This window comes from Dipodomys merriami, unplaced genomic scaffold (assembly GCF_024711535.1).
Source record: "Dipodomys merriami isolate MVZ:Mamm:240054 unplaced genomic scaffold, mDipMer1.0.p SCAF_9, whole genome shotgun sequence".
Classification (NCBI taxonomy): domain Eukaryota; kingdom Metazoa; phylum Chordata; class Mammalia; order Rodentia; family Heteromyidae; genus Dipodomys; species Dipodomys merriami.
Genome location: NW_027206512.1, coordinates 63,200,927 through 63,223,807, shown reverse-complemented (window position 1 = coordinate 63,223,807; position 22,881 = coordinate 63,200,927). Strand labels below are relative to the sequence as shown.

Here is a 22,881-nt window from a genome sequence, read left to right as displayed (position 1 = left end):
AGAGGTCAGGGGAGGCCACGGAGGTCTTCCTACACTGCCTACACCCACGGGGCTTCTCTCTGGTGAGTTCTTGCTGTGAGCATTTACATCAGGTGGGATCGGGGGGATTTCTGGAACAGAGGAGACCTTCCCAAGTCACCAACCAGGCCTGGCCCTGGGACTGCGTGGCCCGAGATACATGTCAGACATTTAGGAGGAGGCTTGTGCCCTGCCTCAGCTGTGCAGATGAGCAGATGAGCAAGGTGACTCAGTTTACTTAAAGGCAAGGATGCACTGAAAGGCCCCGAGCGCCAGGCTGCCTGCTGGCCACAGGACTGTAAGGCAGCCAGGAGTGCCAGCCTCGTGGGCTGCTCCTCCAGTTCTGTCGTGGGGTGGGGTGGGCCTCGCTGCCCTAGGGCTGGGCACTGCCCCAGTGGGTGCTGCACAGAAGACCTGGCTCCAGGCATCAGAAGGCTCGGTTTACCCATCTGTGCAGAGGGTGGAGGGAGGCGCTCCCTCAGGGGCTGTGAGGGGGCAGGTGACCCTGGACCCAACGCCGTGCCACATCACCACAGTGATGAATCACCAGCCAACAGGAGGTGTGCACGTGGCCACGTGCGGCCGTGTGCTGAGGGCCGACCCACGGAGGCTGGCGGCCGGCTGGGACACCCACGGCGAGTCCGTCTCACAGGCCCTGAAGGGCCCCACCGGCTCTGGGGACCAGGTGATCCGTCCCTGCCTCCCTCCCTCCCTCCCGCCCACCCCGGAGGACACGTCCGTGCACATACCTTGCAGTCGGCCCTGGCCCTGGCCCGACTCCTGCTGGCCGCGTTCCGCGCATGTGTCAGCAGTGCCTGCCCAATGGCCCGCTGCATGTGCTGCTGCAGGAGCTGCCCGGCCTCCTGCGCCTCGGTCAGCAGCTGCTGCTGGAGCCGCAGCCGGGTCTGCTGGGCCTCGTCCTCCAGCCTGGTGGCCTCCTCCAGCACACGGGCCTCCTGCAGTGGAAGGCCACACTGCCCAGTGAGGGCGGCTCCGGCCAGCCCAGGCTGGGGGGGGAGGGAAAAGTGGGGGGGGGCGGGGCCTCTGGGCATGTCTGGCAACAGGAGCAGTACTGCAGGGGAGGAGCTGAGGTGTCTGTTGTTCGCCCCCCTCCCAAATACATGTCTTAAGCACCTACTGTGTGCTTAGTGCCATCCGTGCTCACAAAGTGGGGCCTACGAGGCTTGAACCCCAGCATCAATGAGGTCATACAGGCTCAGAGCATTTGAGTAACTTTCTGAAGGACTCACAGTGGAGCCAGATTTCAAGGTCAGCTCTGCACCTGGGAGCCGTCTGGGGACACGGCAGAAGCTGTGGCAGGGACACAGGCCCCGGGGTAGAACGCGAGGGGAGGCGGAGCTGGAGAGCTTGGGCAGGGTCCTGGGCAAAGCTAGGAGACTGCGAGCCGGGTCTCCCCGGGGGCATGAGAAGCCACCGCTGCTCCCCTGGCCCTGGGCTCCAAGTATGAGACACAGGCCCAGACCACATGGGTTCAAATCCCACTCGACCTCTCATCCCCCCCCGCCCCCCCCCCCCCCCCGTGAAGCCATCAGAGAAAGCAGGGCCTTTCTGCCATGTCCCGATAGCTTGCCTTCCACTTCCTGTCATGCTTCTTAGTATGTCACCTACACCAGATTGACACCCTTCTACACAGTGCACCCCCATGGGGGCTGCTGTGGTCCCCATTTGTTATGGGCTATGTCATGTCTCCCCGTAATCCACACACTGAAGCCCCAGGACTTTCCCCCGTGACTGCTTAGAGACGGGGCCTTTGAAGAGCTCATTAGCTCAAAGCCGGGTGGCCCTGAGCACAGCCTGCGTGGTTTGCGCCGCAGCCCGAAAGGCCGCACAGCCCCACAGAGCCGGACAGGCTGTGAGCACCTTGGCCGGAGCCAGACCCGCTGCGGGCACTCCTGCCGGGATAGGTGGGTGGACCCCTTACCAGGGCTTTGAGCAGCTGCCACTGCTGCTCGTCTAGACACTGGGACAGGCCCTGCTCCAGTGCCAGCTGCTCCCGCAGCTCCTGGAGGAGCCTCTTCTTCCCGGACAGCCTCATCTGCGTCAGGGTGGCGACTGCGCAGCTGCGGAGAGCCAGCCGCCGGAGGGCCGAGTGCAGCAGCAGCTCGTGGCTCTGCAGGATGCTCTGTGTCGACCTGGGGGGGGTCAGCGGGAAGGGGCCTGGGGTCAGCGCTGCACTGAGCTAGGAAGACACCCCCAAAGAGCCTGGGTGACACCCCGCTACACCCGCCCAAGTTCAGATGCACAGACGCAGCGCCTGCAGTGGGCAGCCACGTGAACTGCAGGTGTAACTTGCAGAACAAATACATCCCCAACTAGAATTGCCAGCTCTTCCTGAGTTTCCATCGCAGTGAGTGATGCAGAGAAACCCTGGCTCAACCAGAGGGGACCACGCCTGGTTTCATCACATAAACGGTTTGCTTAAGGCTGAGGGCTGCACAGAGCTGTGTAGTCAGGATACCGAGATGGGGAGAGTTGGCCAAGGCTCCGGCCTAGCAATAAGGAATCGGCCCTCCCCAAATCACTCCCAAGTGGCTGGAGTTAATCACAACCTGCATTCCTGCTGGAAGCAAAATAAACTCTGACTGGAGGACCACATCCGTCAAAGTTGTACACTATCGCTACAACTCTTCATCAGTGGCATCCCGCACAGTCAATAAAAACAGCCAGACACACAGACAGATACAAGGACATCACCATCAGTAAAGTGAAAAAAGAGGCAACAAAAAAATAGCCACAAGGTACCAGGGACTGGAATAATCAAAAACTTTTAAGATCATACGTGTACATGTTGAAGGAGTTAAATGAAAAGATGAGGAATTTCACCAGATGACTGGAAACACTGCAAAAGAATGAAAGTTCTAGAACTCGGCACACAATAACTGACACACAGAGCTCAACAGAGGAGCCAGTGCTAGTGCCTCATGCCTGAGCAGACTGACATCTAAGGATCGTGAATCAAAGCCAGCCTGGGCAGGAAAGTCTATGAGACTCTTCTCGATTAACCAGCAAAAAGCTGAAAGTGGAGCTGTGGCTCAAGTAGTAGCGCATCAGCCTTAAGCAAAAATGTTCATGGACAGTGCCCAGGTCCTGAGTTCAAGCCCCAGGCCTGGCATGTGAACAGGCATGCATGCACATACAAATGAATACACACACGTGTACACCCACACACACACGGACACACGTGTGCATACACACATTTCCCAGAAACACAAGTCCACCGAGTAGGTGTCATCAGCTCCATTTTATACAGGAGAGAATGGATGAACTGTCGTAGGTGAGGTCTGCAGGGAGGCAGGACCAGGCACCTCCTGAGGACACCGGGCTGGTGAGTGTGAGCACCACACGGGGCGGAGCTCCTCCCTGTGGGATGAGGTACTCACTCTTCAGACAGGCCGCCCAGCCGCCGGAGGACCTCGTGGATGGTGCTCTCGTGGTGGTCCTGCAGCTGGGCCTGCAGCACGGTGGACAGCGCGCACTCCTCCAGCCACACCTGCTCCGGGACAGAGGGACAGAGGCCGTGGACGCATGCTTAGGCTGCAGCGGGAGAGGGACGCAGGCACATGCGCAGCCTGCAGCGGTTCTCTCCAGCCTGCTCTGTGAGTGCCATTTTTCCTTCTTGGTGAAGAGACCTTCTCCCTGGGGCTGGGAATGTGGCTTGATGGTAGAGTGCTCGCCTAGCATGCATGAAGCCCTGGGTTCGATTCCTCAGTACCACATACACAGAAAAAACTGGAAGTGGTGCTGTGGCTCAAATGGTAGACACTAGCCTTGAGCACAGAGAGGTTCAAGGACAGAGCCAGGCCTTGAGTTCAAGCCCCAGGACTGGCAAACAAAAACTGGTTCTGTTACAATCTCTTCTGCTCCCTGTGGGGCCCCCTCCCCCGCGGTCCTGTATCACCAGGACAGATGTCGCCCCAGCCATTCTGAGGCCTCTCCTGACTCAGGGTGAGGCACACTGGACTGCTGTCCTGGCCCTGCCTCCGCCCCGGCCCAGGCTCTCCCTGGGACAGTGACAACGTGGGGGAGGTGTCCAGGAGAGGCACTGGGGATCTCAACACTCCATGGGGCCCGTGGTTCCCCCCAGATTCCCAGCACCCCGGCCCCGGCCAGCTCGAGGCGCCCCACCTGCCGGTCCTGCTCCAGGAGGCCCCGCAGGACGTCCCACTGCCGGCGGCGGAGTCGGTCGGACTGCCCCAGCTGCCGCGCCGCCTGCTCCCGCACCTGCTGCTGGAGGGCCTCGCACTCTGCCCGGGGGAGGCCGCTCACCTCCGGGAGGGTCTGCAGGAACAGCGCGTCCACAAACCGCCCGAAGACTTGCATGGTGCCGTGGTACAGCTCCTGCAGCGAGAGCCACGTGGCTTCTTCCCGTCACCGCCCACCCTGCACGGCCCGGGCTTCCCGCTGCCCTCCCGCCACACGAGATGCCGGGACAGGCCTCTCCAGTGACAAGGTGCGCACACACAGATGAGCTAGCACACACTGACCTGCGCACACATACAGATACAAAGCATGCACACAGACACACATGGAGACACAGGTGCACATGCTGGCACTGCACACACGTGTGCAAACACATCCCATCCTGGTGGGATTACTCAGTGAGGCTTCAGGCCCTCCTGGCTCTACCCTGCTATTCTCCTGTCCCAACATCGTGTTGCCTGCATCCTCACCCCAGGCCCTTTCTTAAAATGTGCTGCTTTAAATTATGAAAAATGGATGAGTGAGGTGGCACAAACCTGTAATCCTAGTTACTTGGGAGGCAGAGATCAGGAGGATCGTGTTTGAAGGCCAGCCCAGGCCAAAAAGAACGTTCACTAGATTCTGTCTCACCCGAAGGCTGTATGCAATGGTGCACGCCTGTCACCCAGCCGTGGGAGAAGCCCCGCAGCAGTGCGCGGTGCACCTGCCTCCCTCAGCGGCACGGGAAGACCACAGCCAGCGTGGCCCAGGGACCAAGGGAGGCCTCACCTTAAAAGTAACCCGTGCCAAAAGGCGCTGTGTGTCCCCATCTGTCCCTTTCACGCAGCTCTGCACACGGCCACGGGCAGGCCTGTGGCCTGCTCACCACCCGCACTCCAGTGGCTCTGGCCCTGGGAGGCCTGGTGTGCTCCCCTGCACCCCCTGCCCCGAGCCATCTGTAAGACTGGAAGGGCACAGGATACACCGACCTGACAGTTTCCACATGGACAGAAGCGACCTGCAGCTAAGATGTGGTGCAGGGGGCCAGGCCTGCCTCCGGGCCCAGCGGGGGCCCCGTACCTGGCAGAGCTCAGTCATGGCCTCCGTGGCCCTGACGTCCTCTTCCTCCTGCAGGTCGCTGAGCCTCAGCCGCTGCCTCTCCAGGACCTCGTGAAACGCCTGCGGTAGAACAGACACCGGGTCAGGAGAGACGCAGCCCACTCCACCCTGGCTGCTCACGCGTGCAGATGTCACCCTAGCCTGTATGTGAGGAAACTGAGGCACAGAACCGTCCCGTGGCTTCTGCAGCCAGAAGCTGGCAGCAGGATAGGTGGTTTTCTTCGTTACACACAGGTCCACCAGCCAGCCTTGGCCTCCCTGTCCTGGCCCCGACACCAGTCCTCCACCGCTGACTTAGATGGCTGTAGACCCCACCCAGGCCTGGGAAGACCCAGCTGAGGGGCAGCAGGGTCACCGCGGGCCAGGGAGTGGACCAGGGACCTGAGAGTACCCAGACCCTCCACGATGCTCTGGCCTCCCTCCGGGGCAGCAAAGGGTGTGGTGACCTCTGCCTGGTTGCCACTCTACGACCTTCCACTAGGGGCGCTAGACCACAAAGAGCCAAGAGGACCAGTGCCAGGCTTTGGGACACACCTGGGACTTTGGACATTGCACCCAAAGAACCCAGGAATAGACCCTAAGCGCTGGCAAGGCACCCACACCCACAGGGGGCCCTGTTCTCCCACTAAAGGCCCAGGACACTCACTGGCTGCACCACCTCCCTGGACTGCAGGTACTCTTTGAAGGGCTGGGCGCTGGGCGTGAGGTGAGGGCTGGTCTGTCCCTGACACCAGGGACATGTTCCCCCCTTCCTCCCCATGACTCTTCCCTGGGGCCACAGCACTCCGCTATGCTCTAGGATTTCCCCGCCTCAGAAGTCCAGTCAGCACTGGCTCCCAGAAGAGGCAGGCGGGCTTGGGTGGGGACCTCAGCTGCAATGGGAAGGCGGGAGTCAGTTTTGACGGCACCCATGGCCTGGGGTGGAGTAGGCGCCCGGTCACCTTGAGGAACGCCTTTGGGTCTGAGGTCGGCTGGGCACTGGCCAGGAAGCTTCTCTGTTCGTCCTCCTGGGCCTGCGTGAGTCTTGCCGTCTCCTCTGCCTGCCGAGCCTGGGCCGCCTGGGCCAGGTCTTTGCCTCGCTGGATGAACTCTGGGATTGGAAAGAGCCAAAGGGCAGAAGCCACTCTAGCAGACCCGACGGCGCCTGCTGTGCCCCGGCGAGGAAGCCGGCGCTGCGCGGGCAGCTGACGCCAGCGGCCTGTCTCCTCTCCAGCTCCCGCCGCGGGGCCTTCTCAGACTGGAGCCCCGCCCCCTTTGGGGTGGGCCCGGGGACAGGTGTGACTCCCCTGTCTGCGACGACCCTGCCTCTCCCTTGACCGCCCTACAGCTGGGCAGGGCCGTGCCACGTGGGCAGGGCGCGGGGCTGGGGGCTCATGGCTAGGCACGGCAGGGACTGTCCTTGCTCCTCTGTCCCCTCAGAATTCCGGGTGAGCCTGGCTCCCTGGAGTCATCCTGACCTGGAGAAGGCTGGCTACTCAAGACCCCGTGTCCTGGCCTGTGACGCCATGTCACCTGTGGTCCTCCCCCTCCCCCCCTCTGCCTGGGGCCCAGGGAGGGCAAGCTCACCCCTGCTGAAGCGCCCGGCCTCCTCCCAGAAGGCCTTGTGCTGCTGAGTCAGCAGCTCCTCCTTCTGCCCCGCGGACAGCTTCCCCTGGGCGGTCAGCAGCTCCAGGCCACGGGAGATGGCCGCCAGCCGGCATCTGGTCTCCTCCTGGACCTGCAGCCTCAGGAACTCCATCATTTTTGCCATGTATGCCCGCCCCATCGTTCTCTCCAGAATGTCCTGAGGGAAAGACAGAACCATGGCCTGGGGTCATCAACAGACCATGTGGCTCAGGGAGACCCTGGGCTCCAACACCACGCTTGGAGCGCAGCCCAGGAGCCCGAGCCTCCGTGCCTGTTATCCAGCTGGTCAGGAACAAGAAACACCGCCTCCCCCCCCCCCCCCCCGCGGGATGGTGTAGCCCGTGTGCTCGGCACCCCTGTGGGCTCCCTGGAAGGCTGCTCTTAGGGACAGGAGCCCAGGAAGCACGTGACCGAGAGGTGCTTGCCCCCTCCTCCGTCGCCCCTCCCCCAGGCCACCACAGTCCTGGAAAACACACAAGAGCAACAATGGTCGTCGCAGCTCTTCCCATCCCAGCGAATCCGAGGCCTGGGATGTCAGAGATTCTTTTTTTCCAAGAGTGAAAATGGGATGAATAGTGACTCCCAGGCTGGGTGTGGTGGTTCAAGTCTGTAATCCTAGCTACTCAGGAGGTGAGCATAAAAGTTCACAGACTTCATTTCAACTAATGGCTGCACACGCCTGTTATCCCGAATACTAGGAAGCCCCAAGGCTAGGCCCTGCATCCCCAGTGACACGAAGAAGCCCCCTACCCCCCAGGAGGTCACAGCACAGGCTGCTCTGGGTAAAACACAAGATTCTACCTCAAAAACAAAACGAAAAGAAGCTGGAGAGTAGGGCACTGGTGGCTCACGCCTGTCATCCTAGCTACTCAGGAGGCTGAGATCTGAGGATCACGGTCTGAAGCCAGCCTGGGCAGGAAACTCCTTGAGACTCTTATCTCCAGTAAACTACCCAAAAAGACAAAAAAGCCAGAAGTGATGCTGTGGCTCAAGTGGTATTACGTTCACCTTGAGCAAAAGACACAAAGGGACAGTGCCCAGGTGGAGTTCAAGCCCCAGGACCAGCAAAAAGGAGCTAGAGCCATGACTCAAGTGGTAGAGCACCTGCCTAGCAAACGCAAGGTCTCCAGTTTAAATCCCCCAGTACTGAAAACAGTGACACCCTCTACTGGGAGTTGAGATCTCATGTCTCCATGGCCTCTCGACCTCATGGGCAGGGGGGGGGGTGAGAGGCTGCAGGACAGGCTGACCGGGTGAGGGGCTGCGGGACAGGCTGACCAGGTGAGGGGCTGCGGGACAGGCTGACCGGAGGTGGGCACAGGCACAGGTCCCCGATGCCGTGGAGCGCAGAGCTCCCTGGGGATTATCTGAATGCCTCTGGGGGGGCTCTCATCTCAGTTCTGCACCCCTCCCCCGCCTCCCCCCCCCCCCCCGCTGTCTCTGTCCCAGGCCACTGCCACTCCTGCTGTCCCCGTCCTCTTGGCCCCTTGTCTGCACAGCTGATGTAGGGACTTTGTCCCACAGGGCTCTGTCACCCCTAGCCCCTCCTGGGCTTTGCCCCCAAGTCCTGGTTCCTGTGTCCCTGGGCCTCTGTGCCCCACTGTCCCTAAGCTCTTGTCTCAAGGTCCAATCTCCAGAGCCCTTGAAGCAGCCCTGGGCTGCACCGCGGTTGCCGGCCCAGCCATGGGCCTCCCTGCTGCTGAGCTGTGTGGCCTCCGCTCCAGCCGCAGGGAACGGGGAGGATGGACAGTGCCCCAGGGAAGTCCCACCGGAGCGCACAGCTGTGGGCCCCTGCCTGGCTCCCTCCGGTTCTACAGCCCCGACAGCCGCCCGCCGCTAGAGGGCGCAAGAGGATAAGCAGAGGACCAGGAAGATGGTGGGAAGGCCATGCTGGTCCTACGGGTGCTCAGAACAGGTGTGGCTGTCAGGGCTCTGGAAGGTTCCGGGAAAGGATGGAAGGTCAAAGACGTGCAGGGGCCGAGGAGCCATCTCACCTGAGTACAGGTGAGTATCTTCCAAGTTCCTAACCAGAGCCGCTGGGCCTGGGTTTCCTCACCTGACCTGAAGGTCAGAGGTGATGAGGGTTAAGAGCCTATGCCAAGCATACTGACTAAGAGCCAGGGCAGTGCTCCATAACCGTCAGGAGTGATTCCCACATCTCTCAGCATCCTCTTTCTTTAGGTTTGAAGACATGGGATCTGATGGGTTCGGGCCCCATCTTGGGGATTTTCCTGGGTGGTACTGATACTACTGGATACATTCTAGATCATTCTAGATCCACTTGTCCAGACCAGAACCTCTGCCTGGAGAATCTGCAGTCCCCAGGGTTTATCAAGAATGTGGAGAATTACAGCACCTACCAGGCCCATTTGTGGCAACTTGTGGGTATTAAGAATCACCCGGCTCCAAGCAGCTGAGCTGAGCCCACACCCAAGGTTACACAAGTGGATTTCTGTCCACCAGAGAGATGCATCTGTGGCTCCCATCAGAACCATCTGCAAAGTTTTACAAGCCAGGCACGGGCCATTTGTGTAGTGCTAACATCGTGTGTGGGTCATATAAAATCACCGCTACAGGCAGAAGGCCCAGGGCAGCTGTCAAGCCTACCAAAGGCATACGTGTCTGGGCCTTCACATACGAAATGATTCTATAGGCCTCCATTGAGAGCAGGACTGGAGCGGGCAGTTCAGAATCAGGGCGGGGCTGTGTGCCTGGGCACAGGTACCTTTTAAAATCTCCCCAGGGGACGCCCAGGGCAGTGGGAGGAGCCAACCAATCCTCTCTCTGTGGCAGGGGACAGCGCCTGCACTGCTCACCATCGCTGTGAGCAAAACAGCCTCCAGCATCCAGGCTGCATCCCCGCCTGCTTGAGCCTGACCTCCGGGTGGAGGCCCACCAACACCTCATCAGAACTTTCTAGAGCTCCCCCCATGACAGTGCACAGCTTTGAGAACCCTCTGGGCCAGCGCCTCCACCCATGCGTGGATGACAGATTCACTGCTTTCTGGGGGGCACTGTACCCCTATCCACAACATGAAGAGTGTGACCTGATTGTCTTGATACCCTGGGCCTCAGGACGCCCCCATCTCTCCCGCCCGCCCGCCTTACCAGAGCCTGCAGGTCCTGGGCGTCCCGCAGCAAGCCTTCAGCCGTCATCATCCTCTCCCTCAGGGAGGCCAGGAGCTGCCGCGCCTTGGAGCCGGAGCATTTCAACTGGTCCACAAGAAAGTGCTGGATGTCTTCCATCTGTTTCCAAAAAGCTTCCATCTGTGAAATGAACACGAGAGGCAAGGGACGGAGGAGAACGCTCATTAAAGCAAACGACACCGCGTGCACTTGAGATTTGAGATCCACTTCCTAATGCGAACCGTTTCTGAACCACCCTGCAGCTGCAGCTCCAGCCAGTTTATCTTGGGCCCGACCACGCTCTGTGGTGGCATCAGTTTAGAGAGGGCTTTCCAGAAAACTGTGCAGAGCACCCTGGAACCTGACCTCTTTTATTTGGTTGTGGGGCCTGAACTCTGGGCCTGGGCGCTGTCCCTCAGCTCTTCAGCTCAAGGCTAGTGCTCTACCACTTGAGCCACAGCGCCACTTCTGGCTTTTTTTTCTGCTTAAGTGGTGCTGAGGAATTGAACCCAGGGCCTCATGCATGCGAGGCAGGCGCTCTACCATGGAGCCACCTTCCTTCTTGACAGGAGGTGAACACAGCCCACTCTCTGCCTGTCTCTGCCCTCTCAGCCCACAGCCTTCCCCGGCCCCACCGCTGCTCACCCACAGCCAGGCACAGCCACACCCTGCACCCGGGACGTTTTACCCAGCGCGCCTCTCCACCACGCCCTGCAGCATCTGACTCTGCTCTGAAGCAGCATCTCCACAGTCCTCCGGACCCTCCCAGCTGCCGCGGTGAGCCGAGGCCCGGCCTTCCTCTCACGAGAACCGCGGCTTCACGCTCCCACATCCCCTCGGCTGCCCCCTTGGCCCCTCGGACGCCCCATTTCCTAGCTCTGGTGAGGCCCTCCCGTCACTACGCAGTCTGCACGGCTATGAACACACGCTGCTTCTCATGAAGATGCGCAGGACCTGGACCTGGGGACGCTCGGCCGCACACTCAGGCCGGCGGCCCTCGGGCCTCTAGGGGAGATGTTCCTTTTCACTTCAGAAACTGTCACTTGGTTCACATCATTTGTGGGCCAGGACTACGCCTGTTCGTTCTAATCCTAATCTTGAGTAGCCTGGGGAAGCTGAGATCTGAGGATTGTGGTTCAAAGCTAGCCCGGGCAGGAAAGTCCCTGTGACTCTTCTCTCCAATTATCCACCAAAAAAAAAAAAAAAAAAAAAAAAAAGAAGAAGAAGAAGAAGTAGGGCTGTGGCTCAAGTGATAGAGCACTATTTTTGAGCAGAAGCAGCTCAGGGACAGGCCCAGGCCCTGAGAGCAAGCCCCAGGACCAGCAGAAACCATTTTTCTTTTTAAAGCAATCTAAAGTTTAAATGGGGGAAAAAGTCCTCTGGGAATCCTAGCCTGCAACTACACTTTCTGTCTGTTAACCTTCAGGCTCTGGATCCCAAGCTTGCTCGGGGCATGATGGGATCCCATTAACCCCGCCCAAGAACCAGCTCCTTCTTGGGGAGGGGCCAGGAGCCCAGCACGCACGTTGTCCAGGAGCTGTTCAGAGCGCTCGCTCTCCTCCTTCTCCACGTCCGCCAGGGTGATGTAGACCGAGTCCCCAGCACCCAGCATTCCCGTGTGCAGCAGGCTGACCTGAAGTCCCTTTTCTAATTCCTCCAAATCCTAAAAACAAAAGACCATGCACACATAAGGAAGCAAACAATGAAAAACTCAACTGTACCTTAAATTTTAGAAAAAGACAGCTGTTTCTTTATAAAAAACTATTATTAGTTGAAGTGCCCTTTGAACAAGTACTTTAAATGAAAAACACTTTATATGACTAACTGGTTCCTAACAATAATTAAAGCTGCAAGGATTGTCCTGCTTAAAGCTTAATGTTAAAATCCTATTTTCCTTATTAAACATAGATCCCCTCTGCCAAAACAGTATAGGTATACTTTCAAAAGAAATTAAAAGTGAAACTGGTGGTGGCGGCGGCTTACGCCTGTCATCCTAGCTACTCAGGAGGCTGAGATCTGAGGATCACAGTTCAAAGCCAGCCTGGGCAGGAAAGTCCCTGAGAATCTTCTTTCCAATTAACCACCATAAAAGCTAAAAAGTGGAGCTGTGGCTTAAGTGGTAAGGTCACCAGCCTTGAGAAAAAGGTTAAGGCATAGAGGGAAACTCTTAAGTTCAAGCCTCAATACTGGCAAAACAAAACAAAACAAACCCAAACAAACCCAAAACCAGCCAACCAGACAAACAAAAAACACAGAAAACCAAATCATGTATTTCAACCCTTGTAAAGACCTGGAAAATATCATCACGTGAGGGGTGGGCTTGGGAGCGAGTTTCTTCCCTACTCATCTGGTTTCTGTAGGGAAACAATACACACTACACACCAGGGAGGGAAGAATGTATTTGGTTGGTGGGCTCAAGCACAGGAAGTGGCTGTGGTGACAGTTTCCCCGCCCTTTCATCTCTGGATGCAGCCCTCTCAGAAGGCCATTGCTCTGTTGTGGTCTCAGAGCAGTGTGGGCAGCAAAGGCCCTGTTCATGTGGGAAGCCTGGCTGGTGTCCACACAGGGAATTGGGCTAATGCCGGCATTCAGTACTGGAAAGCCAACGGTGCTGGGGGCTGGAGGCTCCCGTAATCCTAACTTCTCGGGGCTGAAATCTGAGGACTGTGGTTTGAAGCTGGCTGAGATAGGGAATTTTAAGAGACTCTTCTCTTCAGTTAACCAGCTGGAAGCGGAGGTGTGGCTCAAGGGGTAGAGCGCTAGCCTTGAACAACAACAGAAAACACAAAAAAGAAAGCTATTGGTGACCACTGCACCTCTAGGCCACATCCTTCCAGACGACCTCGGCCGTAACGGAGCGAGCAGAATTGCTACATCTGTCTCTTTCACGCTATCAATGGACTCGTCTGGAACTCAGGAAGGAACCTGGGGTCCTATGAGAGGCTTCTCCAAACACCAACAGGGAGAGTGGGAAGCGGTTCTCTCCAGAGCCGTTTTCTAGTTCTTTCCACACTGGAAAGAGTCAAGTCCAAGTAATGCAAGATGGTGAGTGACAATCACTGAACACATTTTACCTTTCAAATAGCCTTGCTCCTTGCACTGAGTAACACCCTCGGGTTGTGACTATGTAGTAGCTGTGAGTCCTAATAGCCTGTGTTTTTTCCTTCAAATTTTCTTCTTACACTCACTTATACATACATATACTTCTACACCTCATTGTAACATAAATGCTGCCACATCGTACTTTTTTGCACGAAACTGTTTCCAAGTTGCCTTGGGAGGTTACACACTCACACGTTCTTGCTTTGAAAGAATCGTCTGGCACAGTTCATCATCAAACTTCTTCTTAGGAAGGAGGTCTACGAGGCACATTTTTAAAATCTGGATAAACATCTATTTTCAGAAGGGAAGTTAACAAAGAAAGGTGTAACCAACGGTCTGTCCACCCCACCCCCCAAATACTTTTTGCTACAAGAAAAGACCTCATATAATGTATCATGATAGTGGCCTACCATGTATTGCATTTCCTTCCTTCCGTCCATCCGTCCGTCCGTCCTTCCTCTCTTTCTCTCTCCCACTCTCTTTCTCTATTAGGGTTTTGAACTCAAGGCCTTGTACTTGCCAGGCAAGCTTCATACAGGCTAGGTGTGGTGGTATATACCTGTATTCCCAGCTGAACGGGAGAGTTGGAAGGATCTTGATTCTCTATCATCCTGGGCATGAGTGAAACACCCTACCTGGAAAATGAACTAAGAAAAGGCTGCTCTGTCGAGTCAGCCAGGATCATTCTGCTCACCAGCAGGGAGGACCTGAGAATGGAGGCTGGGGTCCCTCCCCCTCCCCCCTGGGGGAGCACAGGGCTCTGGGAGAACAGCCCCACTCTGCCCCAGGGACAGCAGCCTGTGTGGTGGCTCTGGGCCGGGTGCTGGTAGAGGAAGCGTCTCAGATCTGTGTCTCAGATCCCAGCATGAGCGAGGGCATCTAGCGCAGCGCTTGTTCTGAGCCGAACTTGGTCAGGCGACCCCAGGTCTGCCTCTCTGGCAGTTTATCACCACGGTGTCCGGTGTCCTTCTGGTCATCTGTCTGCCTGCCTGTCTGTGTCACTCTCTTTCCCTCCGTTTCCTGTCCCTACTCCTCTCTGACCGTCACAGACTGTGCACCAGGGGGAGCAGACTGCTCGCTCACTCAGTCTTCTCGGGGGGTGAAGCTTGGGGCACCGGCTTCTCCTCCATAAAGTAGGGGTAATCATGGTGAAGACTAACTGTAACCGTCCACTTCCTATCCACAGCAGCTGGGCGCTGGTGGATCATGCCTAAAATTGTAGCTACTCAGGAGGCTGAGATCTGAGGATTGAGGTTCGAATCTAGCCTAGGCAGAACAGTCCAGACAATTCTTATCTCTAATTAATTAGCAAAAAGCCAGAAGTGGCTCAAGTAGTAGAGTGACAGCCTTGGGTGAAAAAAGCCAAGGGAGTGTGACGCCCAGAGTCCAAGTCCCAGAATCACCACACACACACACACACACATACACACGCACACACACGCACGCACGCACGCATGCACACACACACCCCTAGCACTTAATAGGCACTCAATACACACACACACGCACACACATGCACACACACGCGCACATGCACACACACCCCTAGCACTTAGGCACTCAATACACACACACACACACACACACACACACACACCCCTAGCACTTAGTAGGCACTCAATAAAAGCAGTGGGCATAATCATCAGGCCAGCTGCCAATCCTCTGAAGAGGATTCAGGCTGCACTTGGTCTCCCTCAGGACCTGCGGCCCGAGCGCCATGCTTGGACTCCCCCATGCTCCCTCCACGCTCCCCCACAGCCCTGCACCCCCCCCATCACCCAGGCCTGTGTCCAGGCATCTCAGGGTCCCCAGGACCGGAAAGCGATCCTCCCCACCTACCGCGTGCTTCTCCCGCCTCAGCGCCGCGTCCACACGCATCAAGTCCTGTAAGTGAAGGCTGTGGACACACAGGTCCGTGTCCGCGCTGCGCCGTGGAGAGAGGCAATCAGGAGACATCAGAACACGGCCACCCCCCTCAGGCCCCACGTGGGCTTTCTACGTGTCCACTGCCCCGTTGCCCATACCCACCAGGGACCAGAGAGATGCCGGGGACCCGCCGTGAGTGGGGGACACAGCTGGGGGGTGTGAAGATGGACCGCATCAGACAGGGAGGGGGAGAGCCTGCCCTTCCCAGCCCCCCATGGGCCTGTCTTTCCTGGGTGATGCCCTTGACCAGCGACCTGGCTGAAAACCAGGGCCAGCCCAGCCCCACCCAGGCAGGGCTTGGCCTTCAGGCTGCCAAGCCCAAGGCTTAAGGCCTGGCCCTTCCCCACTCCGGAGCCCCTGGGTCAAGCACCCCTTGGACTCCTGGACTGTGAGGCCGCCGGGGCCAGGCCCTCTCTCCAGCGCTGCTGTGGGCTCAGCGGTGCTCTGGATGGGAATCTGGTTATTGGGAAAAGGGGTTTTGGTGGTGCTAGGTGGCTCCATCACTCACTGGCTGCGTGAGCTTGGGAAAGTCACTCAGCCACTCTGGGTCTCCATTTCTTGTTGGTGAAACGGGAGAGACAGCAGAATTGGCTCCCAAGGAAGCTAATAGCCCCAGGGATTCATTCATTCACTGATCAGTATTTGTTGATCACCAAACTGGCCAGGCTCCCCCTGCTGGGTGCCAGGGGCATAGTGGTGCTCCGGGAACCTGGCTGGATCTCCCGGCTTTGGGAAGTAACCCAGCACAGCACTGAGGAGTCTTCCCAGTACTCTGCCACCAGCACCTGCACAGTGCTGTGACCTTGCACACAGGCCTGGCAGTGGTTGCACGAGGTCCCTGATCGCCTCGTCTTAGGGCTCTGGTCTGACTCTGTAACGTCAAGGGTGATCAGCAATGCTCAGTGAGCAACCAACGGCTTGCTGCTCCAGCTCTGATGCTGGGCTGCTGTCTGTCTGCTCCTGGGTCACTTAACTTCTCTGTTCCGGCCTTCAAACACGGGTGGCTCTGAGCGTGGGAGCCCCGCCCTCCTGCGGCGTGCCTCACCTCTCGCTGGCCAGCACCTCAGGGAAGCTGCCCACGCGGAGCAGGGCGCGGCTGAGCACCCTGTCATCGCTGGTGACCGAGTGCAGAGACGAGGAGCTGCCGTCACCCTTCTCCGCCTGGCTCAGGCTGCCCAGGCTGCTGGCCGGGGAGGCCTCCGCGGGCTGGTGCGGTAACGCCGCCTGCTTCAGGGTCTGGTGCAGGGAAGGCTTGGAGGAGCCGTCGGCCAGAGGCTGAGGCCCAGAGCGGCACAGTCAGGGCTCAGGGCGGGGACTCCTTGCCCAGCATCCTGGTGATTCTACCACAGCGCGCTGAGGGCGTGAGCCGCCGCCCCAAGACCACGGCCACGCCCCAGTCCGCTCCACAGTCCCTGCACTTGCCCCCAGGAGGCTAGACCCTCTGCCTCCCCCTCCAGGCAGCCCTCCGTACATCCCACTGGTCCTAGCACCTACAAGGAGCTCCGCCCACATGGGGGTGGAGCACGGGGAGCTGCTCCCTGCATGGAGAACCCCAGCATCAGTGCCGCCCGCGTCTAGCCTAGTCTAGTCTCCCCACCGCCTTCCTTTTTCTTTTTCCTTTTTTTGGCAGTCGTGGGGCTTGAACTCTGGACCTGGGCGCTGTCCCTCAGCTCTTCAGCTCAAGGCTAGCACTCTACCACTTGAGCCACAGCACTACCTCCAGTTTTCTGGTAGTTAACTGAAGGTAAGAGTGTCACGGATTTTCCTACCCAGGCTGGCTTTGAACTGCAATCCTTAGACCTCAGCCTCCTGAGCAGCTAGGAGTACAAGCGTGAGCCACCAGCACCTGGCTCTTTTTGTGCTGGTCCTGGGGCTTGAACTCAGGGCACGGGCACTGTCCCTGAGCTTTTTTGTTCAAGGTTAGTGCTCTACCACATGCACCACGGATCCACTTCCAGCTTTTTGATGGTTAATTGGAGATAAGCATCTCATAGGCTACGATTCCTGCCCAGGCTGGCTTTGCACCGTGATCTTCAGCCTACTGAGTAGCTAGGGTTATGGGCATGAGCCATCAGCCTCCCAAAGGCCTACTTCTTTCTTAGTTTGTGCTCTGTCATGAGTCAGATCTGCCCCAACAGCACAGAACAGAGTGGCTTTCCCAATCTGCTCCATTCCACACCCCCGAGGTAACCCCTGAGAAAATGATCTGACATAGAACGCTCAAATGGCCCCCAAATGGCACATCGAATCCCCCCACGTCCCCCCACTCCCACGTGAATCTCTAACACGCTGCCAAATTCATCATAGCTCTAAGATACACTGAAAACTCTCACCCGGAACTTCTGATTGATGGGGTACACCACTCTGGCCCTCAGCGCAAACTCGGTGATATTGCTGTTGAAAGGCAGCTCCTGCTCCTGCAGGGGACAGAGAAGAAATGGCAGACAGGCTTTCAGAAAAATGAAGGACAAACTGCCAGGAGTTTCCAAAGGGTAGATTTCAATGGGAGAAGAGCAGCTGCAGGAAGGGGCTGTGATAGGCTCATTAGAGCCTGGCTGAAGGGATGGACAGATGGATGGACAGATTCAGATGTGAATCAAGTGCCTGAATAGGTAGAAACAAATGGGTGGATGGTGTCAGGTCCAGATAGCCAGGGGTCCTTATCTTGAGGCCCCAGACCGATGCCTGGCTTTCTGAACACACCTGCCTTGCTCTCTCTGGTGTAAACCCTGGCTGGTGCAGGCCAACAGGGATTACGGCTGCCTTTTGAACGGAGCAGAGCTTTGAACAGACACTCCCACCCTCCTCCCTACCTTTCTCCACGTGGGATGCGTTTCACATGCTATCTGCCTCACTATCATTTACTTTCGTAAACCCTCCACTAGACAGACAGCTCTACCCACTATAGTGCCCTAGCCCTGAGCCAACAGCTTTGGCCGGAGCCACCCCTCCCCTCCCCCCGGTTCTCTCTGGAATAAATCTGTGCTGTTGTTGAGCCATCTTTTAGTCTAGTCTCCATTCCTATTGACCCTGATAGCTAGATGGATAAATGGGTGGACAGGTGGGTAGATACACAGATGGACAAGTAAGTGAATAGCTAGATTGATAGATGAATAGGTGTCCAGATGGATGGAGAGATGGATGGATGGACAGACAGATGGCTGGACAGATGGACGGATGGATGGACGGATGGAGGAATGGATGAATTAATGCATGAATAGGAACCATGAGTTCTTGTCTGCTCTCTACCACAAAACCAGTCTTAGATGACAAGAATGCAGGAAGACCAGCAGTGGGCTGAGCTTCCAAGGACCTGACCACAGGAACAATAATCTCTGCTTCCCAGACAGGCCAAGCTGGGCACCTGAGGCCACACCACTAGTCAAAGCGGAACTGGGCCTTGAACTTGGGATTTTCTGGCTGCAGGTTTGTCTGCCGAAGTTGACACCAGAATGGCTGCTTCATGACAATAGTGAATAAGAACCAGAATAAGAGCCATGCAAGGCAGAGGGAAGGGGTGCTCAGGAGGGAAGCTGGGGTGTCGCTTTGCTGTGTCTCACGCAAGGCAGACACGAGGGATCTCATCACCACCGAGTCCCCAGTGCCACTAACCTGACCTCCCAGGCCTGGTCAACGGCAGGGTGGTTCCCCTCCCACCCCCCAAGGGGCCTCGGCCCTCAGATTTGCCTATGGGATCTCATTCTCCGGGAATGCTCATCCGGAGCATGCCCATTTCACAGAGGGGAAACTGAGGCTCAGTGAAGAAGAGAGTGGTTCCAGCTTGCAGCTTCCTCTATGGCTCATCTTTACCCCTTCTGGGCTTCCCTGGGACCTGAGGGCACCCCACACACCTTCTCCTCTCCCCCTCTACCCACAGCTTCCTCCTGAAGTGCTTCTGGTTCAAAGGGACCTAGATGAAGAGCAGCAGGAAGACTGAAGGAGGCCGCTTCAGGATTGGCTGCACCACCTGTCAGTCAAAATGCAAATGAGGGCACTTGGGAATGAAACCACTATGGTTTAGAGGCCCACAGGAAGCAAAGGAAGCAAAGTAACCTTGTGGGAAGTCTAAGACAAGGTGAGTGCAGCCTCTTAGACCTGTGGAGACAGCACTGGGGAGACAGAACCTGGGAGGGGGGCTGGACTGTCCTGCCTGGGCGGGGCACCACCCGTGGGCGCGTCTCCCTTCCACCCTGACCTCTTGCAGGCCACAGGCCTGAGGCTGGAGATGAAGGACCACAGGAGGCAGTGACATCTGTCACTGTCTGGCAAGACCCACTGACTACCACCATCTTCCCTGTCCCATCCTGCTCCCCCGCCCCTTTCCTGGGCAACACAGCTATTCAGAAAACTGACCACAGAGTGGGTTTACAAGGTAAAGCCTCAGCCGAAGCAACGCCAGTCTTCAGAAGACCGGTGGCTGTGTAAGAGTGTGTGTGTGTCTAGGGGTGTCTCTCAGAGAGACAGGAAGGCCTCCATGGGGTTCAGAACCCCACCCCGGCAGGTCTGCAGACTGGAGTCCCTGACCACAGCCCTCAGAGCTCTCGGGACTTCCTGTGGGTTTTCACCACAGAACCATATTCCTCAAGCAGAGCTCAGCCTAGTCAGTCAGGCCTCGGGGGCTCAGCCCAGGGCTCCTCTTCCATGCCGGAGGACGGGTGGGTCATGGCTGGACTCACCCCCAAACAGTGGGGAGCACAGGGCATCTGCAGAAGGCGGGGGCTAGCCCCACACAGGCAGCTCCTTAACCTCTGGCCAATCATTAGCTTGTGGACAGGCCTTTGCTCGATGGAGTGAAGCAGCCGCAGGTGAAACATTACCAGGCAAGGAGAGGCTCGGGGTGAGCTGAGAATTGGTAACCCCGGGGTTGGGAGTCAGCCATGCTGGCAGAGTCTCCGGGACTTTGGGAACGGAGGACCCCCCGGGAGGGACACAACTTGCTAACACTGAAGGAAGCCATGACCACAGCTCACAAAGACAAGGAGCTGTGACAGCACACGTGCGTGAGCAGGCCTGGCTTTGATGCTGATGCCAAGGCCAGAGTTCTTCCCGGCCTGTGCCACTGCATTCCTGTTTTTCTTCCGACTACTTCTGTTGGGACAGAATTCCTATAGCAGTGCCTGGGGCTGGCACACCGTTTTCTAATCCCTTCACAGGGGTGGATTTTACACGTTTTTGTTGTATTCAAGAGAAACCCCTGTGCCAGCTGTGCTAGCTCATGCCTATAATCTCAGCTCCTTGGAGGCTGAGATGGGGGAATCTTAATTTAAAGCCAGTCTGAAGGAAAGGTTAGTGAGATTCCCACCTCAGCAACTAAGCTGGGTGTGGTGGCGCCTGCCTGCCATCCAAGCCGCTCAGGAGACCACAGGTAGGAAGATTCTAGTCTGAGGCCAAAAAACACAAGACCCTGCCCCCCAAAATAACTAAAGAGAAAAGGACTGGGGTGTGGCTCAAGTGATAGAGAGGCGGCCACCTACTGCAAGGCCCCGAGTTAGAACTCTTATTATGGCAGAGAGGGAAAGAAAGCCTTCAGAAATCACCTGCCTTCTCTTTCCCACCCCAACCCCTGACCACCAACCGTGAATCTGTTTTCTGTCCACATAAACTTTCCAGTTTGGAATGCTTCCCGTGGAACCCTCCCACGAAACATTCCCTGTAATAGAAGGTTCCTCACCTAGCGTTAACCACCCACCCCTACAGAGTTCATCACGTAGCATAAGTACTTACCCACACAGAATTCATCACTTAGCACAACTACTCATCCAGACGGAACTCATACTTAGCATATCTACTCATCTATACAGAACTCAAACGGCAGTGCCGAGGATCCGCATATAATCAGTGTGTATTAGCTTTGTTTCTTTTTATGCCCAAGTAATATTCCTTTGTGTAGACATGCTGCATCTCCCTCGCCCTTGGTCAGCCAATGGCCACCTGGGTTTCTACACGATCACGCGGTGAGCCATCATGCAGTAAGTGATCACACAGTGAGCGATCACGCAGTGCATCTGCACCGCAGAGAGCGGGTGATGAACAGCCCCACAGCTGGGCAACAGCAGAGGCTCCCCGCACCGCTCTCGCAGGCACAGGATCCCGTGTTCAAAACCAGCCCGGGGTGATGACCGGACCTGGGGTCACCTCTGACAGGATGTGTGCACCTGGCGCACTCACCAGCCTGAAGCTGAACACGTGCATTTGCTTGCATGTGAACAACACCTGGCAGGCCTATGGGGGAAACAAACGTGTTGGTCTGGAGACATAACACGCGGGTCACCAGTGGGATGCCTGACACACGCCCCAAAGACACACAGACACAGGCTTACCAGAGCCCCCTCCATCCTCAGCGAGGGCGCCTCTCTCCTGCGTCTCCTGGGTGGGGTGCTCGCTTCCAGCGGGCTCGGCACGTCCGGCTCCAAGTCCTTGAGCAGCCGTTGCGCATTGTCCTTCTGAAGCACAAAAGGAGACACGGGACCTGAAGCCCAGCAGCCCGAGTCCCTCCAAGAGTCCGCCGGACGACTGGCCCAGCCAGTGGCCACCCCGGCCTGCCTCTCTGGCCTCCGCAGCCATCTGGGGGTCTGAAATGTGTTCTTCAAGATGGCCAGGATCACTTTCCCGAGAAGCTGCCCTGCAATGTGCCCCACTTCCAAGTGGGGTCAGGAATCACCAGTCACACAAGGACAGATTCTAACATAAAAGAGCAAAACGCAAAGCAAACTGAAGGAAAAGGCAGGCAAGCAAGCAGACATGAACAGGGAAGACGTAAAACAAGCGATCAACAATTATCACGTCCTCTATTCACAAAGCAAGAACAGCAGGGCAGTTATAACCAGACAGGATTCCGGAGCAAGAACTCTTGAACACAATTGAACACTGTTATTTAAAATAAAATAAAAAACAAAAAACACTTACAAGTATAAAGTTGAGAAAAGTCTTCCAGATAGTAGTATCAACAACAAAGAAAACAGATGGAATACTGGAAAGAAAATACAACCCTCAGAGCCAGGTGCAAGTGGCTCACACCTGTCATCATAGCTACTCAAGAGGCTGAGATCTGAGGATCAGTGTTCAAAGCCAGCCCAGGCAGGAAAGTCTGTGAGACTCTTATCTCCAATGAACCACCAGAAAACTAGAAGTGAAGCTGTGGTTCAAAGTGGTAGAGCACAAGCCTTGAGCAAAAGAGCTCAGGGACAGTGCCCAGGCCCCGAGATCACGCCTCACAACTGATTCCCCATCCTCCCTCAGAGGCCCAAACCAACCTTAACATGGTAAGAAATAAAGAGAAAGGAAGAAACAAGAGAACATATAAAACAATCCTCTAAGAAACCAAGCAAACAAGTTCCCAGGCTGAAAGATCTGGTCAGCGTCCAGCACAGTGACAAACAGCAGGGCCACCAAGACGCACCTTGATGTGCTGTCCCTCACTAAGGATAGAGAGAAGAGTCTTTAAGAACCCTGGAGGCTCAGACCTGCAGGCCTAGCTACTCAGAAGACTGCGATCTGAGGATTGAAATTTGATGCCGGCTTGGGCAGGAAAGTTCATAAGACTCTCATCTGCAGCTAACCACCAAAAAGCCAGAAGTGCAAGTGTAGCTCAAAATAGTCGAGTGTCAAGGCTCTGAGTTCAAGCCCCAGTACTGACCCACAAAAGGAGGGAGGGGGAGCTCCAGAAGGACAAAAGGAAAAGAAACTGTGCAGAGCACCAAGCTTCAGAATGAATCAAATTGCTCAACACCAGCTTTGGAAGTCAGAAGGAAAGTTTTCTTTAAA

The 22,881-nt window shown here is 56.7% G+C and overlaps 1 protein-coding gene across 5 annotated transcripts in view; it reads right to left on the bottom strand.

Moving 5' to 3' along the window:
- The window catches only part of Evc (EvC ciliary complex subunit 1), a 32,593-nt gene that overhangs the window by 7,924 nt on the left and 1,788 nt on the right, over nt 1–22,881 (bottom strand). For 3 of the 5 annotated variants that reach the window (XM_070012952.1, XM_070012949.1, XM_070012951.1), the window contains exons 2-15: nt 21,438–21,560; nt 17,451–17,534; nt 16,163–16,392; nt 15,031–15,115; nt 13,384–13,482; nt 11,615–11,752; nt 10,072–10,230; nt 6,904–7,120; nt 6,279–6,427; nt 5,299–5,397; nt 4,165–4,377; nt 3,420–3,529; nt 1,961–2,171; nt 768–974 (exon numbers count right to left, since the gene is read on the bottom strand). In XM_070012952.1, the coding sequence (XP_069869053.1) occupies nt 768–974; nt 1,961–2,171; nt 3,420–3,529; nt 4,165–4,377; nt 5,299–5,397; nt 6,279–6,427; nt 6,904–7,120; nt 10,072–10,230; nt 11,615–11,752; nt 13,384–13,482; nt 15,031–15,115; nt 16,163–16,392; nt 17,451–17,534; nt 21,438–21,560 (2,124 nt within the window). The remainder of the gene's footprint in view (nt 1–767; nt 975–1,960; nt 2,172–3,419; nt 3,530–4,164; nt 4,378–5,298; nt 5,398–6,278; nt 6,428–6,903; nt 7,121–10,071; nt 10,231–11,614; nt 11,753–13,383; nt 13,483–15,030; nt 15,116–16,162; nt 16,393–17,450; nt 17,535–21,437; nt 21,561–22,881) is intronic. The other 2 variants (XM_070012950.1, XM_070012954.1) reach the window with 2 other exon arrangements.